Source organism: Anser anser (assembly GCF_964211835.1).
Source record: "Anser anser genome assembly, chromosome: 21".
In the NCBI taxonomy this organism is placed as follows: domain Eukaryota; kingdom Metazoa; phylum Chordata; class Aves; order Anseriformes; family Anatidae; genus Anser; species Anser anser.
In genome coordinates, this window is record NC_139742.1 from 9,930,302 (window position 1) to 9,948,284 (window position 17,983).

Consider the following 17,983-nt stretch of genomic DNA (forward strand, 5'->3'; position numbering starts at 1 on the left):
CCTCGCAGGTGGGATCGGGGGGCAGCGTGTGCCCGGAGGGGGGAGAATCGAGTCCTGCCCGTACCTGACATTTCATGAGCATGTTGAAGAACTCGTCGCCGGGCTCCTGAGCGTCCCCCTCCACGCGCAGGTGCCCCAGGTTGTTGTGGGTTATCCGGAGGCCGGGCAGGTTGCCCACGTTGGCGCGCTGGTCGTCCAGCCGTCTGCTCTGGGAGCTGGCGATGAGATCAAAGAACTCCTCCGTCTGCGGGGACGCCATCAGGGAGGACTGCGCTGCAGGCGGGGAGAGGAGCACATGCCGGGGTCACAGCTCTGCCAGCTCACACGCGAGCCGCAGCCCTGCTCGCCTCAGAGCCCGAGTCCTCGCCCCCAAAAATCCCGTTCACCCGGCGGAGCCTTACACCCCCACGGAGGGGCAGGGGCCGGCCGTGCAGCCGGGCCCCCTGGGGCTTCTGTGACCATCGGCCAGCCCCCGCCTCGCTCGGGGCATGGGGCTGCACAGTTACCGTCAGCTGCAGGCGAACGCAGAGTTCTGCACGCGGCTGTGGTTCCGTAATGGGCACCCCACACGCTCCCAAGGGCTGGGTGTAATTACAGGCAGCTAATCAGCACAGCCAAGGCCCAGCTAAGCCGCTCACCAGGCGGCACAGCCTTCGCCCTGTTGGGTTCCCAGTCCAGAACCCGTCCATACAGCCTACGCTCCGCCCATTCTCGCAGGGCGCATCCTGCCCAGGCACCAAACACGCCTGGCTCTAACCCTTGGGGTGCAACACCAGGGGCTGCAGGGCCCCGTCTGGGGGGCAGAGCAGCAACGGGACAACGGGAGGGTTTTCCAATAGCACCCGAGCAATGCTGGGACTGCTGCGAAGCGAGCGAGTCAGCCCCCAGCCAGGAAAACGCCTCCCAGGCAGCGCCCCAGGGAAGAGCCTGATGGCTCCTGGCAGCTGCCGGGCAGCGAAACGCTCCCAAACAACCGGCAGTGCACGGGGGATGGCGACAAGCAAAACCAAAGCGTAAGAAACCCAAACGCCCCAGCGAGCACAAAGCACTGAGGGTGCCCCCGGTCTCCTGCCACCGCGTGCTATTCCTGGAGCCCCGGCTTGCGGAGGGGCAGGAACGCAGAATAATCTCAGCGCTGATGCCAAGACGCGTCTCTTCCCCTTCAGCTGACAAAGAAACCTTGAAAAATAACATGTCCAAAAAGCTCAGAGTCCAACTGACAGCTGAACAGAACATGTGCCTACTTGTACAGTCTTTATAAAGCTTCGTATTTTAAACTCGCTCGCCTAAATTACACAGCTGTTAAAGCCGAATGCACTTCTGTATCAGAAACACGTATCTCGAAGAAGTGATGCTCATTTCCAGCCTATTTTTAGCACCGAAAGAACCGCTCACCTCCCAGCCAACCTGCCTGCCTTCTGCGCCACAGCCTGACCTCGGCGCCGCCTCGCTCCGGCTGCTGCTTCAGCCCCTGCCACTGGCACCGGCACCCCGAGCAGCTTCGTGCTGCGCTCCTGGCCGCACTCAGAGGGAGGTCGGGGTCTGCTCCTCCCCTGCTGGGGCTTCGTGTTGGTTAGGGAGCTGCTAAACAAACCCGTCGGTTCGAATGAAGGGCTTTGAGCCCTCTGTGATGGTGCTTAAGCACACCAGTGGGGCCTGCACGTTTCAGTGCTTCTCTCCAGCTTGCTTTAAACAAAGGCCCTCAACACAACGTCGTAAAAAAGGACACAAAGCCAAAGTGCAGACGCAGACCCGATCTGTCTCTCCTATCCAAGCTACTTGTCAGGCGGCTTCCTCAATTTATCCACGCTCTTCCTACGAGCGAGCTAGCTCTCTGCGTGCTGGGAGCTTCCTATTACTTTCCGTCCTCCCGGCTTCTCTGCTCTGTGACACCTCTCACCACAGCATCCAACAACTGGACAAAACCCAGCAGTTCTTCCTCCAGGGTAACACTGAGAAAACCCGCCGGTACTCCACCCTGCCTATGAAGCCCCCTCCGGGCCCGTACTGCCCCAGCTCTGCGGCTCTCACAAGGCTCCCTCAGCAACGACCACCAGCATCTCCCACTTTGGCAGAGGCCGAAGTCCTCCTGCCAACCTCGGTGTGTCAGACAAGACCTCCAAAAGACTGAAAAAAAAATCCGGGTATATTTTGCATTTCTCTTGCCAGGCTGTTCTCCAAGCCTCAGTTCACATCCTCCAGCTTTTGCTTCAGCAACCATTAACACGGGAAGGTTTCTTTATGCCTTGCACAGTGATGGAGATTGCAAACATAAAAAAAAAAATAATTGCTAGGTTCAGGGAGCTGAGGCTTGGGGAAAACATCACAAGATGCACAATAAAACCACGACAGCCGGCCACGCCATGGGAGCAGCATCACCCCCTCGTAGGAGTGACTTATAAACGCATCAGTGCTTACAGATCCGTTCTCCCAGGGCAGGGACTGGTGTGGCAGCTGCCTCTGCAGCCTCCGATGGGCATTCCTCCAGCGGGCAGCGCTGATCATCCATCCGGTTGCTCTGGAACTTGCTCAGCAGGTCAAAGAAGCATTCCTCGTCCGAAGGGGTCCGGTTGATCTTCTGGAAAGGCGACAAAACACAGCAGGGAGTCAGAACGCCCCAAGCACTGCCCTGTGTCTGACAGCTCAGCCTGCCGTGGCCGTGGCCGTGGCCGTGCCTTGCCCTGTCCTGCTCTGCTCAGAGCCGGCTCCCGGCCGTGCCCGCAGCTTGCCAGGCACCGCCGCCTGCCGGGGCCACTGCTACTCGGTCCCGCTGTGCCCTTGGCTCTGAAGCAGCCTCTCTCTTTTCCTCTTTTCTCACCACCCTACGGTTTGGGCAATCCAAAACCACCCTCCAAGAAGAGGCCACTCCGTGAAGGGCCCCTCTCCTGCAGGGACCCAGACCGGGAGCAGAGCTGCCCTGCGACCTGCGCGCGGCGAGAGGGGCGTCCGTGGGGAGCCGCAGCCCCCCGAGCCGCCGGCACTGCCACGGCCAGACCCGCGCTGGGCTCCTGCAGCAGGCAGATGAGCCTCATGCCGTGGCAGCCCACGTTGCTGTGGAGCATCCTGAGCGCTCGGAACAAACCAGAGGCTGAAGGGGAAAGAGGAGCCGGGGAGGGAAAGGGACGGCACTCACCCCAAGCTCTGGCGCAGCTCGGCAGGACAGGGAACAGAGTCGGGAGCACAGGGGGTGGGGGAACCACACAGACGCCCTCCCCGAAGTGCTGCCGTGTGCCCGGCGGAGGCTCAGCTCCAGCCCAGGCCCGCCAGCCTCCAGCCTTCCTCCCTAACCCGCTAAATTTAACCTTTGCAGGCCACTGCCCTTTGCGCTGCCGGCGCTTCCTTCCGATGCGCCACTCACAGCACCCCACGTGCAGCCACCACCGGGCTGCAGAGGCCACAAAATTACAGCCCTTCGGGAAACAGCCCTTGCGTGAGGTCCCCAAATGAGCACCTCGCACCAGACGGGGATATATTTAAGTCGCGCTGCACAAGGCTCAGCACCCAAGGCAGCCTCCCCGAGGTGCCGTGTTGCTTCCAGCCCCGGACAGGCTGCGTGCTGGGCAGCGGGGTGAACCCTGAGCCCGGCTGGCAGCAGGCAGGGAGCTGGAAGAGCAGAGCCTTCTGAAGAGCCTCCCACAATGGGATATAAAATTAGACAGCAATGAGAAAGGCGTCTGTCAGGAAGGGTCCGGGTCCTGCCAGATGCTGGCAGAAGAACCCCAACAGAAACCAACCCCAAGCTCCTCAGACGGGGTCTGCCTGTGCTGAGCTGCTTCCCAGTGCTGAAGGCAGATGTGGGGCTGGGGAAGCGGCACGGGGTCCCTTGGGTCCTTGGCCGTCCCGGGCAGCCCAGAAGCCCCCCCCAGCCCGAGGTGTGCGGTGCCGTTCCCAGCAAAGGGCCCCCCCCGGGGGCTCGGGGACGCGAAGCCATTCGAGGGAGCTCTGCGCTGGGGAGGGCCGCGTGCCGACAGGGTTAAAGCCGCAGCTCGGATCCTGTAAACGAAGGCAAACAATTCTCCCGCATGCTAAGCGGAGCAGATGAGATGCACTCAGCTTCTATTTAGGGCAGCATCAAAATTAGCAGCAGGCCAGAGAGGAACATTGGCAATGCGGGAGCGGATCGGGGAGGGGCAAAGCCCCTCTCACCTCTGCAAACCTCTGACCAAAGGGCGCCTCAGCCAGCCCCTCGGAGCCAGCGCCCTCCGAAACCAAAACTTGCTGGGGCTGAAAGCAAGGCTGAACCACCTCAGTCGCAGCTCTGCTGTGCTGGCTTGCGTGACCCAAATTTCAGGGTAGAGGCGGCAGCCTGCTCATTCACACCGAGCTCCCTCCAGCTTCCCCGCGCTCAGGGCGGTGCGATGGGCAGAGCGCAGTGCTGAGCCCCAGGGAGAGCCGGGATCCCCCCTGGGTGCTCCCTGGCAGGGACCTGTGTTTTGCCGTGTCAGGATCTCTGCTCAGAACATGCCCGGGGGAGGAAAGGACGCTCTGAATCAGTACAAGAGCGGCCGGCGCGTGCGAAGTGCGGGATGGGGCCGGCCACGTGCGGGGGTACCTCCTGTGCCAGCCTGGTTCAGGGGGTGCCGCAGGCTCCCCTGGTGCCACCCCAGCCACAGAGCCCCCATCCCCATCCCGCACCTATTTAAAACGCCCAAACAGACATCGCACGGAGCGCCTGGCTCCCTGCTTGGCTGCTCCTGGCCCCGAGGCCGGAGCTGTGCGGGCAGATGGACGCGCATCACGGCCCCGGGGCCACCGTCTGCTGCCGAGCTGTGCCCGGGGCTCTGCACGGCCAGGAGGGGCAGGAGGCTTCCCGAGAGCCAGGGCATCCCCTAACGGGGCTGAAAAGCAGTCCCACAGCAGCACAAACAACAACCGCGGGGCTCCCCAGACCCAGAGCCCCGAAGGGTTCCTGGGCAGGGACTTTGCTCCAGCCCCGGGACCGCTTCTCACCCACGGCTGGTGTCTGCACCTGGCCTCGCCCCCCATCCTCTACCTCCAGCACTCGAGTGCTGCCACGTGCCGTTTCCCTCCGGCCAGCCGGCCTCCCTCAGAGCTGAAACACCTCTTCTGTGCTGCGCAGCACGGCCTGGGCTGCGCCGGCTCTGCCTGCAAAGGGCAGCAGAGATCGACCCCGGGCTGCTCGCCCGTGGCACAGAAACGGGGACGCGCGCAGCTCCCCCCGTGCCCCGTGTGAAGCCTCCGCTCCTGCCCCTGCTCCCCGGCCACGGGCAGAGGCCACGTACACAGGGGTGGGAGCTTTGTTCGCATCACCTGTGAGTGGCATTTCCACCCAGACGCCGCCTGCTGATCAGGGAACCGAGCGGGCTGGCTAATGACAGCCCGGGAGCAGGACTCGCTTACCTGAGACAGGCCTCCCCTAACTGGAGGGCATCCAGGCTTTCGCACGCAGCGGTGCGAGGAGCAGGCCGGTCAACCCGCCAGGTCGGAGCCGGGCTGTGTAAAACACAGCTGAGGTGTGGGGAAGGCAGCCAACAGCAGCTGTGGGGCTGGCGGGGGGGGGCCTGCGCCTCGCTGCGGCGACGCCACCCCACGGGGCCCTGGCATGGGGCTGCCCCGAGCCTCCCCACAAGCGCACCTCCCCAGTAAACTCCCACAGGTGCTGAACAAAACCTCCCGCAGTCACTGGCTCAGACAGTGCTGGGCTGCCTGGCTCTGTCGCCTGGGCACGGAGCAGCGTTTCAGGGGGAAATCCCCCACGTTGGCTGCTCGGGATGGGCAGGCGAGGTCAAGGCTGAAACAATCCCAGGCAAAGCGAAACGGAGTCAGAAGAGGCTCCGATGCCTAAACCCCCTTGGCCATTTTCACTCTGATTCAGGAAAGCCATCAAACAATCGCAGGAGGCCCGACTGCAACAGCTAAAACGCTTCCCCCCTGCCAGCACCCGAACGGAGATGCTGCGAGCCGCAGCCCGCGGGCGCCTGGCCGGGCTTCGGTCCCTGGCCACCGCCGCCCAGCGCTCTGCGGAGAGGGGACTTTGTCTGGCACGTTCCCGAGTCCCACCCCGGGATCGGCAGAGGCCGTGTTCATCATTTCCATGCTGGTTTCACACACCGTGGGGCTCCTCGGCAGGCAGGAGGGGGGCTCCTCGTGCCTGGCCCCGCACACGTGCCTGAAGCAGGAGGCAGCTCGGGCTTCCTGCCCCGTGGTGCTGCTCCGGCAGCAAACCGATACAGAAATCCCCCGAAAGACAACCTGGGACAAAACCCCAGGACGAGAGCAGCCCGTACCCACCGTGTTGGGAATGCCCTCAGCCGAACACTCCAGCAGCTTCGCCCCGAGCTCCCCGCAGACAGCAGCAGCAGCCAGGACAGGACAGAGCTCTCCCCTTCTCCGCTGCTAAGCCCCGCAGAAACGCCGTCTGATCGCCGGCTGTGCCACAACGCGCTGCCAGGGCGCCCCGGGACAGGGCTCTGGAGCTCCCCAAGGACCGTGGCAGCTGATTTCTGTGCTGACAGCCAAAAGCACCTCCCCTGCCGTGCACGGGATGAAACGTCCCCTCCAAAGGGAGCTTCACCACCCAAGCAAAACGCAGGTGCCCTCACGAGCCGCCCACAGCTCGCTCCTCCGATCGGCCTCTCCCCTCGGGGCTGGTGTCCCCACGGGGCGCTGGCCTGCCCCCGATCCCCCTCCTCCCGTCCAGGCTCAATTTCCTGCAAACCTGCCCCAGCACAAGGAGCCCTCGAGGGCTGTGTCCACCCCTACTCCTACAGCAGCCCCTCAGACAGCGCCTCCTTGGCTCCTTGTCCACCACCGATCCCCCCTCCGCGTTGCGTCTCGGTGAGGAGATGACCTGGAGCCAAAGGGACTTGCCCAAGTCTCGCAGTGACAGAGCTGGGACCCAGCTCCCTGTCCCCAGGACCAAGCCCTCAGCACCAGACAGTTCCTGGAAAACTCCTGCCCGTTGTTACAGCAGCGCCTATCTGCCCCGGGCCTGGCAGATATTCACCCCGGCACATCCGCAGCCGCATGCCGTGCCTGTCTGTCTCTCCCCCTATAAACCAGACGCACCCCAACCACTTACCTGCTCCCAGTTCAGGCAGCTGACCCCGAATCACCAGGCAGGAGCTGCCCCAACGCCTGCCGATGCCCTGCACGTGGCGTCGCTGCCTCCTGGCATCACCCAAGGCCCCGCTGGAGGAGCTGCCGCCGGGGCCAGCAGCACCGTCACCGCCGTCCCGCACCCCAAATCCCGGCCCCTCGCCGCTGCAGCAGGCGCTGAGCTGGCTCTGCCACCTCGCCGAGCAGCTGCTGGAGGCAGGCACCGGGGGGAGGTTTGGGGGGGAGCCTCCCAGAAGGCTGAGGAGGGGCTGGAGGCACAGAAGGAACCCCCCGGCCGAACGCCTCCGCCTGTTTCAGCAGGAGGTGAAGCGTCTGGAGCATCTGCTCCGAGCGCAGGAGCGGGGCTCTCCCTGTCCCCAGCCACCGGCAGCGGGCTGCTGCCTGGGGTCTCCTCTCCTCGGTGACATCTTCGGATTCAGAGAAGCTGCTAAACTCACGCAGGCTGTGCCGAGGGCAGCGGTTCCCTGTCACTGTCCCTCCCGAGGCACGGCTCCCTCGGCAGCCCCCCCTTCCCCTCCCAGCCCGCTCGAGAACCGCGGGCGGGCGCGGGACAGCGCGCAGCTCTGGGCGCCGCTTCAGCCCGTCCCGGAAAGTCGCAAAAAATCTTAATAAGAAGTGCGAAACAAAGCTATTTGCAAACTTTACGAAGCAGCCGATTGTAAAAGCGCACGCAGGTGACAGCCAAGCCCTGGCCGAAGTAAATCTCCTTTCTCTCTGGATATTCCTCCTCCTCCTCCTCGCCCTGAGCCAGCCACTCTCGTTTCGGAAGCCGGGAGGGAAGCGCAAATCAAAGCCGAGTTTTACTCACTGACCTCCGCAGCCAGCTCTCCCCCGGGCTCCAGCTTTCACATGTCCAGGAGCAGGAACCCCCTCCCCTCGCAGGGGGCTGGCTCCTCGCCGCTCCTCAGCTCCCGCCGGCAGCCGCGAGCTCTCCCCCAGCCGCCGCCGGAGCCGAGATTTATGCCGAGCGCGCAGCCATGTGCACGCCGCGGCCAGCGCCAACGTCCGGCTCGGTGCGAGAGGCAGCTGAAGGCATCACGGCCACGCTCCTCCCGCAGCCGCTCGGGTGCCCCGGCACAGGGGGTGGGCTCAGCCGAGCTCGAATCGCCCTCACCTCGCCGCCACGAGCCGGGCGTTATGAGACGATGCTCTAAAACACCGGAGCGGAGCTCTGTGAATATTTAGCTTTCCTTCCACCTCCTCGCCTCCTACCCGCCACACACACTTTGCCTTAAAAATAGACCGGGATCCATTCTGCCCAACTACATCTGCAAAGGCGCGCAGCTCCGCGGGCACACGCCGCACGGCGTGAGCGCACCGTGCACGCTCAGACACAACGCGAGCGCTCGGATTTAAAGCACCGAAATACCGAAGGGCCATTTTTAGCTCCCGATAGTCCTCCCGCTCCACGTATTATTAGATACATGATTTATTTTTTTTTTTTGTCTTATTGCAGAAGCCGAAGATACTCAGCCACGAGCAGCTCGTCGTTTAAATGTATCCCTGCTCAGCAGGGGGAATTTTCTGATCGTAAAAAGATTTTTAAACACAGAAAGGACGGAAACGCTTTGCAGCAGCCAAAGAGCTCTTCTTATCTCTCATTTATGAAATGGGAAAATCAGAAATGCGAATTTGTGGCTGCGAGGCAGGTCACTGGGCAGAGAAGCAGCTGCCCAAAGGCCACCCGGCGGGGCAGCAGCAGAACGGGGGCAGCCCCGTCAGCTCTCCGTCCGTCCCACCGCCCCCTTACCCTTCATTCTCCTCTTTCATCGCCGACACAGGGAATTTCCTTACCCTGAACAAATGCAGCTTCTGGGGACTGCCCCTGCCTTGCCGCACCAGCACACTTTTTCCCAGGAGTCACGCAGCGGTCTGAAGCCTGGAAAGCTTCTGGGGCCTGAAATGAGGGCTCCTGGCGCCGTGCCCCCAGCCCGCTGCCAGACCACGGGGGGCACCGCGGGGCTCAGCCTCCAAGGGGGGGCTGCTGCAGACACACGAGCCAGGCCCCCGTGAGCAGCAGGGAGCAGGACCCGTGATGCGGGGCCGCCGGGGGACGAGGCCAGCTCTCCGTCGCCCTGGACCTTACAAAATCCAGCATCAGCGCGTGCAGAAAGCACTCACTCCGCATTTGTTCTGGTGCCACAGGCCACGGGAGGCAAGAGGCGATTGGAAACCTGCCTCTAAAGCTGAGCTGCTGCCTGGAGAGCTCACGCACTAAACTACAATCTAGCTGTGATTTAATTTAAAAAAAAAAACAAAATGCTGCAGCAAACGAAGAGGGAAAGGAGGGGCAGGGACGGGGCAGGGCACGGCCGACCCATCCCCGACACGCTCGGCGCAGGGGCCGTGTGCGCCCGACGCAGGCCAGCGGTGCCGCAGCTCGCGTGAGCCGCACGTCTGCGCGCACATCTGGGCTGCAGCTTTGGCAGAGAGAGGAGGGGGGGAAACGAGTCCCAGCCAAGCCTCCGGCCCCTATCTGAAGACCCAGGAGAGCTGAGGGGCGTCGGGCCGGCGGTGAGGGCGACACACAGAAGACGGGGATAACGCAGCTGCAGAGCCAGCACAGAACAGATCGGGCGCTTGGAGCGGCGAGAGAGAACGGCTTTTTGCACCCGGGCTTCGGATGCAGCGAAGGAGACCGAGGGGAAGAGCCGCGATCTGCGGAGACACCACCTGCAGCTCCCGAGGGTGGGAGCTCCTCCAAAGCGCCCGGGCCCAGCTCCCGGCCAGGCCCGTCCGCACGCACTCCCCAAACACAGGACGTGCCCAACGCTCTTCCCTTGTAGGATGAAATTATCGCCCTGCCTTGGACTGTTTTCAAAGATATGTGTTTTTTTTTTCCTTCAAACAACTCGCCCACTCATCCCCATAAACGCTGGTGCTAAAAGCTGGTTCTGTTGTTAAGATTTCAAATAACTCGGCTTTTATTGTTTCAAGCAAAATCAAAATAACTCACCCACAACTCCCTCCTTCCCTGATACACTGACTGACGACCTGCTGGGAGCGTGCCCTGCTGCCACGCGTGGCTCAAATCCACGCCTTCGGATCGCTGGCGGGGTCACAACTCCGTTTTTTGCTTTTATTTCGAGATGGAGCGTGGAGCGTCTGCGTGGGCGCCTGGCTGAAGTGTTACCGACACCTCTGCTACGTGCTGCGCTGATCCGACTGCCGATGTGCTCGGGTTTGGCGACTTTGTGCAACAGCCCCGTTAATTCTGGTTTGATGCTTTCTCCCCAGCTACGCTGTAACCTGCCCTGAAATCACAGCCCAGGCAGGCAACCCCTGCCGCTGAGACCAGCGCATCCACGGCGTGGAAATCATTTCTGGTTTCTCTCTGGGAGGCAATACGCTAGCTGGTGCGCTCAAACGCTCCTCCGATAGCTGCACCAATGTTCCGAAGTTAACGCAGCAACTTTTCCACATCGGTTTTGACAGCGCTTACCAGGTCAGGCTGGGCTCCCTCGTCACCATTTAATAAAAACACCCAAGCCTAGATTTAGCCCTCAAAGCTTAAACTATCAACCAAGGACACAAACTGGAAGCATCACCGTTCCAGGTCAGCCTCTCTAGTCTAGGAAGGCAGACGGGCAGCTCCAGAGGCCAACTTAGCCCCGCAAAAGCCCGGAGGAGCGCTTCGACACCAGCAGCGGGAGCAAACCTGACCGGCTTGCTCAAACCCACCCGGGCCATCGGCAGCTGCCGGCAAGCAGCGAGTTCCTGGAGCGTAACCGATGCCCACGCGCACCCAGGGCCGCAGTCCCTCCCCGCGCACGCCGTAACACAGCCAGGCAGCAGAGCAGAACGGCTCGGCCGAAGCCAGTCGCAGCAATTTCCTTTGCAGTTGGCGAGGGTGGACCTAGGACCGCGCTCGGCTGTCGGGTCTCAGCTGAGCAGCGGTAATTTGCTAAACCGAAATAACTCCGCTGCTTTAGATGCTATAACCCATTTTCTCCATCAATTAGCGCAGACGCCAAGGTTAATAAGTGGCGCTCAACCCCCGGCCCCGTCCACCAGACCTCGCTACCTCCCCAGGTCCAGGCCGGCCGAGGAGCAGGCGGTGGCAGAGCAGGGAGGTGCCCGTGAGCACGCCGCCCCCCAAGGACACGCTCCTCTGAAGCGCCGAAATTATCCAGCGCTCCCCAGATCTGCCCTCCTCCCCACTACACACCGTGCTCGGTGCGTCTCAGATGGGAAAGCACTGACAGTGTGCTTTGGAAAACGCTCTGCAGAAAAGCCTGCCTGTCTCTGGATTGCCAGAACTGTGCTGCTGGCTTGAAACGTACTTTTATTTAGACGCCTACCTGCTCTTGCGCAGCGCTGTTTTACAAAGCAGCTGAGCAGACGCAGCGCCTCGCCAGCGGTGATGCCGATCGGGCAAGGTTGGTCGGTGTGCCTGCACACACCCAACGCACATCTACCCTTCGCATAAACACCCCCCCGCTGCAGCAAACGCCCAAATCTTAATTATTATTTACTCCTATCCCAGCAACGCCCGAAGGCCTCGCCCGAGATCAAGGCCGTGCTCGGCAAGGCACCCACAAAACACGAAACCCTGGCCCTGCTGGGGGCAGGGAGAATCCTGGGGCAGGTCCCTGTGGGTTTGCGATTTCAGCGATGGTCAGGCGCAGCCCCTCTCGGCAGGGCTTAAGCTGGTGAGACAAAACTCATACGCAAACACGTGAACAGCTTCTCCTATCGGCAAAAGGCAAGACTTGCTCTAACAGATGCTGTTTAACAGGGGCAAAATGAAACTGTGCCTCATTTGGGGAAAGCAAAGACAAGGAGGCTGATCTGCTCCTCATGACAGTACCCTGGATGTGACCGGCTTTAGATTCAGGCAAAACGTCCTCCAGGGACTTTTCTGTACATCCCACGGGCCTTGCACCTCCTGCACCCCAAATACGCCTAATTCAGCGGTCTTGCTCTTTGCTGACCGGGGAGAGGGGCTGCACCGACCTGCAGGGGCTGGTTCCCCTTCCCAGGAACTGCAGCGCTCTCTGCGGCACAGATACCACGACCCAGGATGGAAAAGTCGGACCCATGGGACCATTTGGGGCCCTCTCTCAGTACACACCTCCCCAGGAAGCGCATGAAGCACTCAGCTGGGCTCAGCTCTCTGACAGGTTCAGGCTGCAGCCTTCTGGGGCCGCACGTGGAACAGAAAGAAGCCAGGGACTCTAAAAAAAACAACGGTATTTAGGTTCTTTTAGATTAATTGGTGTTAATTGCTTTGGGGAGGCTTGAAAATAGCCCTGCTAATGGGAAACGTGGATGGAGGCTGAAGGTGAGGCGTGAGCAGAGCCTCGTGATTGCCACGTGAAGCCCAGACTCAGGCTGTGCCCTGCCTGGCCGGCAGCAACAGCCAAGAGCAGGGATCTGCCTGCCTGCTCCTCTGCCCTCACACCCCCGGGATGCTCACGGGGGGCAGAGTGCTGCCCCGACACTCTTATATCACGAGAGCACCAAGAAACAGCACTTGGACCTTCCTCACCTCAAGCTCCTTTGATTCCTGGTTCACGTCCGTACCCCTGCAGCCTCGCAGGACGCTCAGCCAGCTCCCAGGGAAGTTTCGGGCCACACATCTAGTCTGAGCACAGACGCGCGGGTAGCCCAGAGAGACCACGAAACCACTCACCCCAAGGGTATCCTAAATCCGGCAGAAGGGACTGGCACTGGATGGGACCGTGTCTACCCACAGGCAGTGGGCTGGACAAGAACCCACTAACGGAGCGGCTTTGGGGAACGAAAGCAGCAGGGTGGCCTCTCGGCAGGATGCCCCGGTGACCGCACAGAACAAGCTGCTCACCTGAGGGGTCCTGGCTCCGACTCGCTGCCATCTGGCCTTCCCAAAGCTGGGCAACAACAGATTAAAGCAAACCTTTCCCGAGGTTGTGCTGGGTTTCTGTCTTGTGGGACAGGCTCCAGCTGCAGCCCTGTCTAGCAGCTGGTAACAGCCATTATACCAAAAGTGCAGACAAAACTGTTGGGGTATGCAGACCCCTGCCTGTAAGGTCTGCCCTTAAGGGTAACCCCTGCCTGTAAGGTCTGTCCTTAAATGTAACCCAGAAAACGCATTATTAGTGTGCATTTCCCTGTGATTTAACCAAAGTTACGCTGATTTACATCCAAAGAGAACTTGGACTATGATTTTTTTTAAAGCTTTTCAGGCATGTGCAGTTTATTAAATGTGAGAAGCCGGAACTGTGAATGTACAAAGTGCCCCAAGCACGGCAGAGACCCTAGAAATGAATGAAGAGTTCCAGATTTTGAGAGAAGTCAAACATTTGGAGTTTTATGGCTCCGGGTCTGGATTCAATTCATCCCTCTTTTTCGTATTGTTCTCTTTAAAGTGACAGTTTCTAGGAAATGGTGAGTGTAACATCTCTTTTACTGTCTCATACCACTTGAGGGCTGACAATTTGCCGGGAGAAAAGGCTGCGCGAGGAGGAGATCAGACCTCAATTACGGCTTCAAAGCGCCAATAACCGAAAACCCGGTTACAGTGAGTCAGGGGAAAAAGAATGTGTTTCAGTAGCTGGGTTAGGCAGCTCCGGACCGCTGGGCCAGCCGGGCTGCGGACCTCCTGTCCTAACCTCCAGCAAAGGCCTGCTGGGGGACCTTGGACAGACAGCTCAGATCAGATTCTTCAGGTAAAACATCTTTCCTGCAGTTTCCAGCTCCAAAACTATGCCCCGCACTTAGCTGGTTATGGCTGGAATATGGGGTCTCAGATGTGTTTTCATGCAGTCCCCCAATCCTCAGCCTAGAGACCTGAGAAGCACCAGACCAGGAGTCCTTGGTGTAACTTCTGCAGAGCTGAGGGCTGGGACAGCCATTCTGCACCTGGGTACGCTCTTCTCTTCTGCTTGTGGTTGATGCACAAGCAGAGGCTTGCTTTAAATCCTGCCTTCTATCTCCTTTCCACAGCACAGCTTTGATTCACAACCTGACCTCGGTCTGGGAGGACGAAAAACAAGACAGGCGTAGCGGGAAGCAGCAGAAAGAGGGTGTTCCAACAACAAGAATACCCCAGAGAAAGGAAGATAAGGAATTCTGCTTTACCTCTGGGACCTTCAGTACTGGAGCGTCTCACTGAGGACAAAGCCTAGGGACTGATATCAAGGCACAGGGGCAGCAAAACCTCTGCTTTGCTCCTGTTCAGCACAGAATGCGGAGAGGGCTCTGCAGAGCAGCTCTGAGCAAGCAGTCTCCAACCCGTCCCCTCCCCAGACGGAGGACACTGACCACCGGGGCCCGTGCAGCTGCCCTGCCGACAGCAGCCCTGTCCCTGACAGTGCACAGGAGTTAGGTGCCTCTTTTAAGTGGGGGCAGGTTCTCTTCTCTGCTTTTGTCCTCCTTACTGTCTGCAGGACAAAGAGGATGGAATAGTTAACACTTGTCCTGTGCTCTGCACCTTGTAGGAGACGTTTCTCCGGCTTCTCTACCCAAAAGATTCAAATATTCGCAGAAGACCCAGAGGCGATAGTCCTGCCTTTTCCTGGCTTAAATTAAGAAATGTCAAAACAATTCACAGCACCTTCAGGGGCTCCGTAACAGAGCGGTCACTTTCCCAAAACTAAAACAGCATCAGCTGAGTCTCGCTGGATCTGAAGAGCCCCTCGCTCCGAGCAGAGACACCCTGAGACCCCGGGGTGGGTAAAGCAGCGCTGCCCCCACACACGGCACTCGCAGCAGCAGAGCCTGCGAGGCCCAGCTCTGCCCTACCTCCCTCGCACTCACACGCTCTCATTGGATAATTACAGAGAAAACCAAGGCAAATCCCAATTTTAGTGCCATTATAAAACAGAGAGGGGGAATTCATTACCTGGCAGCTGTTAATATTTAAGGGAGAAACCGATAATTTACCTTTGAGGCAGCGAATGCAGCAGAGGCAGCGCATGCCAGAAAATGCTATTGCCTCCCCTCCCCACCTCTGTGCAGTTACTTTGCAGAGATTTTCTATCTACCTGCTCGTTTCCCTGCCTCCCATGCTACCTGAAAGTCCCAGTGAGGACTCTGCATTGCAAAACTCACCAGAGTCATGGCTCTGGCTCTGCTGCACCTCTGGATTTGGGGGAGTGTTTTTGAAGTCTGTCCTGGCTCACGCACCAACCAACCCACCTGGTCAGAAAACAGGAGCTAAAGAAAAGAAGAGCCCCAGTGCTTAACAAAAAGACTCACACAGGCGTATGGGCAGGAAGGGCAGACAGCTTAAGAATGATGCTGGGGAGGCAACCAGATCACTGGCTGCTTCTCTGAGCCGCCTGCATCTCTGGAAGAGTCTCCTTACCTCTGTCAGACTCGAGCCTTCCAGGAAGTTCTCCTGCGCATCCTGCCCCCAGCTGGGAAATGTCTCGAGCAGCCTCTCTCCCAGGTCCGCGCCCGCACGAAGCCCTACAGACGGTCCCACAAACTGAACACGAAGACGCAGCATGCCAAGAGTGGCCCACAGCTCTGCCTTCACCTGCTTGGTTGCAGCAGGACTGACACCAGCACAGCAGCTCCGAGGCGTCTTAGGAACAGTCTTAAATTTCGCAGCAGCCGCCTTCCCTCTCCCTGGCTCTGGCTTCTCTCTTCCTCTCCATCCCCCTTGCTCTCAGTTTCTCAGAGCACGTTTACACCAGAAAGTCTGACCAACAATAATGGCATAATTATAGCCATGCAGTTAAACAAACAATAAAGCCCGGAGATAAAGGAGGGTGTGCGTTTGCACTGCCCTCGCGTTGAGTTAATTTACACATCAATGCGAGACAAAGAGGTTACCTCATCTTAAAAGAGAGAAGATGGAAAGGAGAGGGAAGACGCACAGACAGCCACCACAGAGCAGCAAAGGCTCGTGGTGCAGCCACGTTCAAGCTCTTAATGGACTGCAGGGTAGTACCAGTTTAATCTTCTCTCAAATTATCCAAGACAAAAGGGAGAAAGATGCTCTGGGGCCAGCATGCAAGTGTGTGGGAGGAAGCCCCCCAGACTGCGCTTGTCCTTGCAGCCCAGCATCCATCTGGCCAATTCTGCAGTCCAGCACGAAGTCACGGGGATGGATAGGGGCACCAGACATCGGAGCTCTGTGTGGACAGCACATGAGCCTGCAGAGACAGGCAGGACCTCTGCCACGCTGCTCCCTGCCCCGTGACACCGGGAACCGAGCTCTGGCACTTGTCGACCAGGCAGAGGGTGAGCCAAGAGCATCTGACCCGTGCATTGCTCCTGCCATCTAACAATGCGCTGGTAAATCACGAGAGATAAAAACATCAAAAGAACGCTGGCAACCTGCCTTTGGGGGTATAATCTAGAACGTTTTCCCTTCTTTTATGGTTGCTTCTCCCTGGAAGCATAAAACAGGTCTTATAAAAACATTTGTCCTGGGGAATGTTTGGAGCTACAGCACGCTCGCAGATTGTTCGGTGTCTAAATACATCAGCAACCCATCCCTGCAAGTCTTCACTGCAAACATAGCTCTTCTTTCTCTTGACTATAAATGGCCTTTGCAGAGGACAGGGCGGAGGACAGGTTCAAGGAGCGAGGAAGAACTCCCTCAAGCTGATGCACTTCACTGGAAGAGGAGTGGCCACACAAACGGGGCCGTTTCTAGAGCTGATCCCCAACTGGGGGAGAGGATTGAGTTTGATCCTTACCTCTCTCTGTGCTTTATTCCAGCTGTCAGGCCTTGATCCCTTAAAGCGCTTTAGCCCTCGAACCCTGCCACATGCACAGTCCCACTGATCTCGGAGACTTTAGCTCAGTGCTGACCGTGAAAGCAAGGCCCAGAAGCGGGGCAGGTCCCCAGGGTCCCAGGCAGCTTTTTCAGGAATACACAGCCCCTTTCTTCCATGTGCCCTCTCCCTCCTTTTCCATAGCGGTTGCTCTCAGGTGGGGGGCTGAGGGACATGGCCTCACTGACTTGTGGTCCTCTGATGCTTCTGAAGTGTCAGAAAAATCCCATCCTCCCAGTAACCCTCTAAAATACAGCTGTTACCGAGTCATTCAAGAGCCGGAGAGTTATGACCTTCTCCACAGAAAAGCAAAGGGTTAAATTTATGACCAAGCCTTTGATGTCTGCAAGCTTCATGTGGTACACAACCTCCTGCTTTGATGTTGCTTTAGAAAGAGAGAGAAGCCAGCAGCTGCGAGGCGCACGCGTCCCAGGGAGGACCGGGCTCCGGCTGCCCGGCACCGGCACCGAGCCCTAGCATGGGGACTTCTGCTCGTGGCTCTGCTGTGACAGGGGAAAATCTGGCCACGTGTGGCTCACCCCCACCAGCTTCTCCCACACCAAAGCTGCCTGGGGAGAACCGGACGTTCACAGCCTTGCGTTTTCCCCCTGGGAGCTCACACAGGCCTGATCTGGAAGCGTGAAGAGGGCCCTGCCCTTGCCCGTCCCCCACCAGCCTCTCTCCTCGCTGTGGCCACCAGTCAGGCATCTCCCCGCTTCCCATGGGGTGACGAAGCCCGTCTGTGCCCCACCAGCACCACAACCCTCCCGCACGGGCTCCATCTTGTGCAGCACCAGTGGGAGGCTCAGCACCCACGGAGGGGCCCTGCCCGCCGGCCTGGCGCAGTCTCCTACCTTACGCAGCACCTGGGCCATAGCTTCTCCTATCCATCCCAGCATCCCCACGGCTTTGCCGACAGGCCGAGCCCTTCTCCCAGGGCCTGACAGAGCTGCCAGCAGGGCCAGGCTCCTCTCCATCCCCGAGTGCACTTCGCCTCCCTTCACTTTCCCCTGCCTCCCCTCCCTTCTCCCGCCTCCTCCCATGGGGAGTTTCCCAGCAGCTCAGTAATTAGCAGCAGCATCGCCAATGCTAATAACACCACCACAGCTCCTGCCATCCCAAGCTCAAACAACTTTACAGCCATCATCACGCCTCTGTAAGCTCCCCAGGGGAGCAGCATTACCCCATCG

General features: G+C 59.4%; 1 protein-coding gene across 5 annotated transcripts in view; it reads right to left on the reverse strand.

Moving 5' to 3' along the window:
- The window catches only part of GPSM1 (G protein signaling modulator 1), a 72,167-nt gene that overhangs the window by 2,267 nt on the left and 51,917 nt on the right, over positions 1 to 17,983 (reverse strand). For all 5 annotated transcript variants that reach the window (XM_083808051.1, XM_083808049.1, XM_083808048.1 and 2 more), the window contains exons 12-13: positions 2,419 to 2,578; positions 65 to 273 (exon numbers count right to left, since the gene is read on the reverse strand). In XM_083808051.1, the coding sequence (XP_083664177.1) occupies positions 65 to 273; positions 2,419 to 2,578 (369 nt within the window). The remainder of the gene's footprint in view (positions 1 to 64; positions 274 to 2,418; positions 2,579 to 17,983) is intronic.